At 32.2% G+C, this 9,804-nt stretch overlaps 1 protein-coding gene across 2 annotated transcripts; it reads left to right on the plus strand.

Moving 5' to 3' along the window:
• The first annotated feature begins 214 nt into the window (after window positions 1–214).
• LOC140446405 (uncharacterized) lies at window positions 215–5,031 on the plus strand. 2 transcript variants are annotated; one of them, XM_072538954.1, is made up of 8 exons: window positions 215–366; window positions 459–550; window positions 600–754; window positions 882–1,062; window positions 1,128–1,386; window positions 1,444–1,670; window positions 2,107–2,230; window positions 4,618–5,031. In XM_072538954.1, the coding sequence occupies exons 1-8, from the start codon at window positions 359–361 to the stop codon at window positions 4,868–4,870; spliced, it is 1,299 nt and encodes a 432-aa protein (XP_072395055.1). In that variant the 5' UTR covers window positions 215–358; the 3' UTR covers window positions 4,871–5,031. The 2 variants fall into 2 exon arrangements, with proteins under 2 accessions (XP_072395055.1, XP_072395059.1); XM_072538958.1 differs by lacking the exon at window positions 459–550 and having other exon boundaries at window positions 221–413.
• The last annotated feature ends 4,773 nt before the right edge of the window (window positions 5,032–9,804 follow it).

Below are 9,804 nucleotides of genomic sequence, written 5' to 3' on the forward strand. Positions count from 1 at the left end.
AGAGAAAATATATTTTTTTGCATAGAATACGTTTTTATTTCATATTTTATGACTATATTTATTTTTCATTAAAAGCATACTTTTTGAGTTTTGCGATCTAAAATTCAGAGCATATTTTATTTTTTTAATTTGCCGCCTACGTTTCAAATTTGCCATCAAATGAAATTAGTTTCGGCCCGTCCACATTTGGCGCTAAAAACTGTCTCCCAAAGTCCCAAATCTTTCTATGGGAATTAACTTACAGGAGCGCTATGTACTCTGATATTGAGGTCATTTTTTTCTTTTTGGAACTGATTTATTTTATTTTTGAATGTATGTGAATTTTATATTTATTTTTCAGCACAGTTGATCAAATATTATGGGGAAGTAGGTATCCTTTTTGAAATAAATGCACAATAAGAAATATAACTTTGGTAGGTATCTTTATTTAGAGGTTATATTTTCTTAATTTTATCTAGACATTCAGAATGGAGAAAATTAGCTAAAAAGGCAAGAAGAAAGCGTCTTAGACAGCATAAAGCTCAGATAAGAGACCAAAATGAGCTGGAAGGTAATATTGATTTAAAAATATATTGTTTTTTCTTTAAACTTTATTTTAGAGATCCAAAGACTACAACAGTCATCATCTTATCAGAAGTTGTTGGCTGATAAAAGAATTTATGAAGAACGACAAGCGCTCGAAGAGGCTCGGCTCCGGGAACAAAAGGAACGAGAGTGGTTAAAAGTTGAAGAAGAAGCTCAGAAACAATTTCAGGTATATTTCTATTTGAAATTAATGTATAATCCCAAGGATTCTAGATTGTCTTTTAGATTACTTTTTGACTAGCTCTGGCTATTATTGTCCACTTTTCATTATTCTTTTTTCTGTGTATTTATCATAGGAACTGCAGAAAAAATTGGCACTAGCTAGGGAAGAAAGAGCTAAACAAAATGAAGCAATAAAGTTGGAATGGGAAGAGGAACAAAAGAGGCGAGTAGAACAAAAGAGAAGACAAGAAGAACAGGTGCAGAAACAAATTGATGAACAACAGAGATTGAATGCTTTAGTAGAGGACTTCTTAGGTATTTTTAAAAATATTTTGTAGACATTATGTACAAGTTAGTAATCCCCTTTCTCTGGTTTTTAGAAGAAGGCGGGGATACTCCAAAACATCTGAAGACTACCTCAGAAACGAATCCAAATAAACAGCCCTGTCCATTCTTTCAAAAAACATCAACATGTAGATTTTTTGATGTTTGTTCTAGAAATCATGTTCGTCCTGGTATTAGTAAAATTCTTCTGATTCCCAACTTTTTTTCACATTACAGCCTTGAGAAGACTGAAAGCGACCACTTTACTGACTCCAGTTTGGAATTTGAAAGCCATGAAACAAATGCATGCTACAGGTACTTGACAATGGTCAAATATCAGCAGATTTTATTTTACTTCTTATTCTGTTTCAGGGAATTCTTTCATGATGTTGTACCTGAATTAGAAAAATATGGAAAGATTCAACTTTTTATCACTTGCTGTAACCGTGAGGCACATCTAAGAGGTAATGTTTTTGTTGAATTTGCTTCTACAAGAAGTGCCTTGAAATCTTATAGAGCTCTGAATGGTAGATGGTATGGAGGAAAGCAGTTAAGTGTGCAGTTTGCAAATATACCCAGTTGGAAATCAGCTGTTTGTGGTAAGATATATGTGTTCCATTATTCTATTCACTCTCACACTCTTCTTTTTAGTGCAATTACTCTCCCATACTCAATATTAATAATTTCTCTGGTTAGCTAAAACAAATGTTTATTGTTGAATATTTTTAGTTTTTAATTTTATTATTAGTATTTACAAATAAAAAGTTTTTACCCATTAATGAGTATGCCCTTCCAATTCATAATTATTCTTCCTTTTTTAATGAAAGAAATCTACAAGAGTAAGTTTATTTAAGCTATTAATAGTGAGGGATATCAATTTTTGTGAATCAACTATAGATACTTGGTACCTTTTAACTTAGAGTATAGGTCCACTATGTACCCTAAGACATAATATAATTTGATTGAGTTTCCTATTTATAGCAACTAGCTTACATATATAAATAAATTACTATTTTCTCATTATATGCTTTTTAGGTGTCCATTTTATAAACAGTTGTCCTAAAGGTTCCAACTGCAATTTCATCCATGCCTTTCGCAATCCAGGACATACTTATGGGGCTTTGAAAAAAATCAAAACAGAACAAAGGACAAACCAAAGGTAAAATAAATGACATAAACATTGAAAATTGAGTTATCCTAATCACATGGTAGAATTTATTGTTATTTAAATTATGCAAAAATGATTTAAGCCACATCAGTATTTAAAAGAGTAATACAGTTTAAATTTTAACCTACAATTTCTGGATTTTCAACTTCCAATTATGCAAAAAACATTTAATTCTCAACTCAAGCTAATGCACACTCAGCTATTTTAAGTTTATTTTGCAATAAACACTCAATCCTGTATCAACTCACATTATTGCCATAACAGTTAGACAGCAGATTAGAGAATCATTGTTAGCTTCTATTATTTGCTTAATACTTTTATATTAAACTTGATATATTAAAAACATCCTAAATCAGGAAAGTGGTAAAACCTTCGTAATAATGAAAAATCAACATTTTATTTACTATATTTTAAAGTGAACATAAAGCTGGGAGAGAATGCAAGAGGTGGGAACCTGTTTAAGGAAGTACATAAAAGATCATATTAATCTACCTGTTAAGAACTTGATTCTGTGGTCAGGCAGTTGTAATTGTCAAAACCGCAGTATTAATATTGTGCTTTTAATAATGCATACATTGCATAACCATCTGTCTCTCAATTCTATCGCTTGACAGTTCTTACTACCAGGAGATACCTTCTGCCCAATAATTTAGAATTTGGGGTTGTTGATTGTCTTCTGAAGATCCAACAGCACTTATACATGGATGTAGACTACATTAATGTTATGAAAGATTGTAGGAGAAAAATCAAATTTGTTGTTAACAAAATGAAACATGGAGAAATAGTTTCAATTGACAAACTATTGGAATATATCACAGACAAGAAAGTTGACTTAAAGAGAAAGTAAATTGAAGAAAATCAAAGTTTTTACATACTCTACATGAAACCAGACACAATAGAAGAAAACATACAGATAGTAGATAAAAAATGATAAAAGGTTGACTGCAGAAATTGTTTAAAGATATGGAGTTGGATCAGCAGTTATTGCCCACAAGTAAATCACCATCCAAAGAAAAAATTAAAGATCTCGAAGAAATATTAAAACTAGAAGATCTAAAACCATTTTATAATTTCCTAAAAACAAGATGACTTTATTGATGATGTCGATGGTTTTGGGGTAGAAAATGTGGGCTTACTGAACAGGATTAAAATTATTTCAAAAACTTAAATAATATTAAAATTTTTAATTATCTATCAAATACTTTGTCCTATATTTTTTATTAATAAAACATGTTTTATAATTAGTATGTGGGTTGCTGTGTTTAAAAAAACTTACTTTTTTGTATACTTAACCTTAAAAGCAAAAAGGATTTATCCAACATTTTATTTTTTTTTACCGAAATAATTAGTATTTTTTTTTAAATTGTATTGAAAAACTAATTCCAAATTTAATTGATATAATGGTATATTACAGGTATACTATAATAAAACATGTGATTTACAACAGATTATAGACTTTGCTATTTATCTTAAAATCAGATTTGTGTGGGTTGACTCTTTTTGCATAATGCCATCCAATTATGGTAATTTGGTAAGTAGTAGTTAAAAAAAGTCTGAAAAGTGCGGTATTTTGCTTTGAGTTATTCTCCAAATTACTTTAGAGCTGGCTAACAAAAGATATGTATTGTCATTTTTATCGGTTAACATAAATACTCTAGTCCTGATTGATAGCATGAAAAATAGTCTGCAATTGCTGGATGCTAAACATAACAAGTTTAATTAAAATTCTGCATTAAAGAAGCTGTAAGTATATTTTCAGATCTTCTACGAGCCTTTGATTAATTTTGGCAGTCGGGACTGTTAAATGTGAATCTGTTATGCTTTTTGACAATATATTCGAATTCTATGTTTTCCTCATCCATCCTCGTTGTCAGCAAAAGAAAGCAAGGCTCTTAGCCCTCCCACCCCATAATACTTAACATTGGATTTTTCTTTTAGTTTATTCTTTTTTTTATTGATTCATGAGCAGCAGTTATAATTCTAGAAATAAGAAAATCGATTTAAGATAGAGGACTTTAACGCACATAATACTCAATTGAACAAACTTTATTGGCACGTTATACACAATATAGCAAGGTACAAATATTATAATCTTAAGTAATATTACGATCAAAACAAACTTCTTTTAAATTTTTGGTATACTTATTAATTCCAATTAACAGTCTTCAGTCCATGATACCCGAATCCATGATTCTAAGTTTTCGATGATATTACATATTTAAATCTACAATATGTCTCTTAATAAGTAACAAAAATATGAGCAGATGCCAGATAACTACTTGTTTCTTACAACAGGAGTGCCCAAGATTTCAATCTTGCACCGAATACTTTTATTTCTAAGTATATGAATCTTTATTTTATATTTTTTTTTATTGTAGAAGTCATTCTGAAGCCAGAAACTGGAGATGGTCAGAATCACCTGAGCATGAACCAAAGAAAAATGACTGGGATACAGATTCCAATACTAGTTTTAGTCGAAAAGATAGACAGTCAACCAGAAATGGATTTAGAAAGAGACGAAGATCAAGATCACGTTCAAAAGAGAAAAACAGACGACATAGTTCCAGTAGACATAGAAAACGGGATTCTTCAAGTAGATCTAGCACAAGAAAATCAAAATACAGAAGTTGAAAGATGTAAATATATGAGAATTTTACAGATTTATGAATAAATATAATATATTTAAGCATAATTTAGTTTTATTGATCTAATCAACAGAATAAGTTTTACTAATCATTTTTTTATAATTCAATAGTAAATAGTGTAAAACAAAATGTTGTTGCCTGACAATATGTAAGAGACTAAGTAAGAGAGTATATATATACATATATATATATATATATATATATATATATATATATATATATATATATATATAATATAAAAATGAATCAAAAATTGTGTTGGTAAGCGCATAACTCAACAACGCATGGACCAATCTTAACAATTCTTTTTTAAAATGTTCCTTGAAGTCTAAGGATGGTTTTTACGGTGAGAAAAATTCGAATAATTTCCGGGAAAACCCTAAAACAGCCCTTTTCTTTTTCCCATACAAATATTTTCTAACTAAATGTAGAGTCAATTTGAACTTTATTGCTATTCAATAAAGTTCATATTAAATTACAAGCACTCATTGTGGTCTAAACAATGTAGGTGTGTCCTAACGTTGAAGAGTCAATTTTTGCTTTATTTTCACTGCACAAAGTTCAAATTCAATCAAATGTATGTGTGTGCGCGTTCGTGTGTGTTCGTGTTCGCGTTGGAGGATCTAATGCGTTCACACAAAAGTGGTAATATCGTGAACCCGACCAAATTGAAAAGTCAAAAAATGTAAGAGCTATAGATTTGATTGGCCTCGCAATATTCTTTCTTTTGTTTTAGTTTCGGAACGCGACATAAATTGCATCAGTTTTCACGTCGTTGCATCTGTCAAGCAAACCGCGTTAAAAAGTGTTTATTATCTTTAATAATTAATTTATTATTAATTTTATATACTCTATACACATACATTGTTTTGGCTTAAAGAACTTGACTCGCAAGTCATATCAAATTAAAAAAAAAGTTAAAAAAAAACTAAAACGTAGTGTTATGTCCTCTTTGATTATATTCTCTTTCACAGACAAAGTAGAGATTTTACAGACAACAACAACCTGTAAATTTGCCGGTGTACACACAGGTGTTGTTTTTCTCTGATTTTCTGTTACCTTATCTACTCAGTTTTCTTTTGTCAACTTAATAAACGAAACAAATTCTCCAGTTTTTTTCGATTTATTTTTGATTGATTGTTTTATACCGTGGTTTGTGCAAAGTGTTTTAATACCTGTGGTTAATAATTATTGAACCGAAATGCTACAAATCAAACTAATTACCGATCAACTAATAGAGATTCAACTAATAATCGCGCTGATTTAAATTACGATTCGTCAATTGAGTACAGTAACTACCAATGTGTTACTATTGGATCTATGAACTTGGTTTGCTCTCATTGTAAAGCATTGAAATACAAAAATGAAGCCAATGAATGATTGTGTTGCGCAAATGGGAAAGTGAAATTGATACCATTGGATCCACCACCAGAGCCATTGATTTCAGGAATAGGACCAGATTCCATACACTTTTTCTCAAATATCCAACAATATAACAATTGCTTTCAAATGACGTCATTTGGGGGCAACAAACGTAGTTCGGGAAAATTTCATGCCAACTTTTAAGGTATGTATTATAGCAGTTAATCATTCAAAAGGTGTTTCCAGATGTTGCTTAAAATTACAGAAACCATGATTGGTTTAGCGAACGGGCTATATTGGCTGCAAAAAACAGATGTAAATGAATTAAATTTCAAAATTCAAGAACAAATTACAGGTGAATTCTTCTTTTTCTTTCTTAATTTCCATATTCTATCGAAGGTTGGAAATCATCATGGCTATGCGGACTCTGTTGACTGCCACTCTAAAAAGTTCTGCACTGTTGCATTCAAACCATTCCCTTAAGTTCTTAAGCCAGGATATTCTTCGTCTTCCCACATTTCGCTTTCCTCGGATTTTGCCTTGCATAATAAGTTGTAATAATGCGTATTTTTGCCCTCTCATCACATGTCCTAAGTACTAAAGTTTTTGTCTTTTAATAGTTAATATTTCCGCCTCATTTCCCATCCTTCTAGTTACTTCCACGTTTGACATTCTTTGAATTCATGATATTCGTAGGATTCTTCTGTAACACCAAAATTCAAAGGCGGCCAACTTATTCAGATGGACTTCTTTTAGTGTCCACGCTTTCAAGCCATAAAGAAGAGTAGAGAACACGGTAGATCGAAGCATTCTCAGGCGTAGTTCTAACCTTATATCCCGACAACAAAGAAACTTTCTAAGTTTAATGAATGATGCACGTGCTATTTCAATGCGTGTCCTAATTTCTTTGGTTTGGTCTACATCTGATGTTATCCATGTTCCTAAGTATTTATAGTTATTAACACTCTCAATTGCAGTATCTTCAATAGTCAATTGGATATTTGCATGTGTAGATTTAGTCATGATCATCCATTTAGTTTTCTTTAAATTTATCTTCAGTCCGTACTCATGACAGCGTTCATTAAGGCGTTGCATTACGTTCTGTAAATCATTGTTGTTATCTGTCATTATTACTGTATCGTCTGCAAAACGTAGGTTATTCAAAACTTCTCCATTGATGGATATACCTTCTATTGAGTCTGAGAGCGCTTTTTGAAATACCGCTTCACTGTAGACATTGAAAAGTAGTAGGGACAGCACGCAACCCTGGCGGACTTCTCTCTGTATTTTGATATTTTGCACGACTGTCAATATTTTTGCTTTTTAATATATCTACAAGCTTTTTATGTTGAACCTTATCAAATGCCTTTTCAAAGGCTAACAGGCGAATTGAGGATATATAAATCAGTTGATTCGGCTACTAACCAAGATGATGCCGTCAACTATCCGCCTGAATTTTTAAACTCGCTGGATTTATCAGGATTGTTACCTCAAAATCTTTAATTAAAGGTTGGATCGGTAGTTATAATGTTGAGAAATATCAACCAACCGCGTCTTTGCAACGGCACAAGGTTAGCGATAAAAAATTATTGAACAACGTGATAGAAGCCACTATAATGAAAGGAAAGTATAAAGGAGAAGACGTTTTGATACCACGCATACCAATGATTCCAACTGATGTACCGTTTGAATTTAAACGACTACAGTTTCCAGTGCGGCTTGCTTTTGCTACGACCATAAATAAGTCCCAGGGGCAATTATTAGGTATTTGTGGTATTAATCTAGAAAACCCACGTTTCTTACTTGGTCAATTTTATGTTGCCTGTTCCCGTGTTGGAAAACCATTAGATTTCTTGAAACTAGGTATAGTTTACAAATTAACAGACTTAGAACCGCAAAAGAACATGTGATAATCATACATGTATATAAAAATTATTGTAAAAAACATTAAAAATTGATATGTAGAGAACTAGAAAGATCATGAGATGCACTTCCAACAATTTATTTATAATCAGTTAAATTTTAATTTTGACTTTAAGTAACATTATTGAATTATTTAAGATTAAAATATAGTATTTAAAAGTAAAAAATAAAGTTACCAGTCTTTAGCTTACTGAATGCCGCAGGTAAATGAATTAACAGGTGTAACAACGTGGGTGTTACACCTGTTAATTCATTTACCTGCTACATAGCCATTCATGAGGAACAGTGAAAGATATGGCTTGCTCTAAAGCACCAGGAAGGCGAAGAATTTCCTGGCTGAAAAATATACGTACGTTGTTCAACACAACGCCAAATCTTTTCAGAGCCGCAGTTTGCAAAATCCAGATTGCCATGATGGTCGTTAACATCCGAAACGGATAGGCACTACAAGAAGAAGAAGATATAGCCATTCAGGCATCAAATGTCCGAGAATCTTTTCAGACGATAAAAATAAAAAGACTTTCTCCAATGTATCAAAAGTTATGCTGAAACTAAGGCACCTGCTGATGTAAAATGTTGGAAGAAAACTGAACCGTCGCGCCGTTCAGATCTTCGGGTGAGAACTATTTCAGGAGGAACTCATTATAGGCTATAAAAGTCAGGATAGGGTCTTGAAATCTTGAAAGTCTTACTGCTAAATTTCTTTACTTTTTATTGTAGTTCTCTTATGACCCTTCCATTTAATGTGTTGTTGAGATTCAAGTGTACAATCATCATAATCAGTGATAGTGTTTCGCCGGTTGTTTCACTTGTTTCTGTCCATTGTTAGCCGTTGCCAATTTTCAGCGTCAATCTTACTCTAGTCCTCGTCTTCACCAAGTACCCACCTCAGTCTTGGCCGACCCCTACTCCTATTTCGCACAAACAGTGATGAGACCTAGGACAATATTTTTTATTCATTATTGATCCTGTCCATATTGACCTACCTATTTTTATAAAGGATATTGCATCTTTGCCATCTGTTCTTTGTTTATATTTCTCATAGGCCTCAAAGTTATATTACAGAATAATAAAACAATTGTTATGTATTCTGTGGTTATATTGTCGTCTCCAGATACCGTTCTTACAAGTTACAGCTAGTATTTCTACAGCTTAAGATTGTATTGATCTGCCATTATGAAATTTGTTTCATTCGACTACCATTCTTCCCTTCCTGGAAAGAGGACGGCAAATCGGTTTTCGAAATTATATGTAGGTTGCATTGCCTCAGGTAGGTACTATTTCCAACTTAGTTATTTTTAATTATCTCTCCAGATTTGATCCTGATATTTCTTGTCCGCTTTCTGGCGTCTTATCCGCCTTTTGTATGCTTCTAACTTCGCCTCTTTCAACATCCATATATGTATTGGAGGGAGGTCAAGTATAACCTCTAAGAAGGATGTTAGTGTAGTCGACATCGCTCCTGTTATGATTAAACATACTTGTCGTTGAAGCTTATTCAGCTTCTATCGGGAAGTCTTTTATTGGCATTTATACCACTATATTAGTGCATTATACGTAATTTAAGGTCTAACTACAGTCATGTATAGTCAGTACATCTGTTTGGGTTTCACATCCCATGTTGTACCACATATC

The sequence above is a fragment of the Diabrotica undecimpunctata genome, chromosome 1 (genome assembly GCF_040954645.1).
Source record: "Diabrotica undecimpunctata isolate CICGRU chromosome 1, icDiaUnde3, whole genome shotgun sequence".
Classification (NCBI taxonomy): domain Eukaryota; kingdom Metazoa; phylum Arthropoda; class Insecta; order Coleoptera; family Chrysomelidae; genus Diabrotica; species Diabrotica undecimpunctata.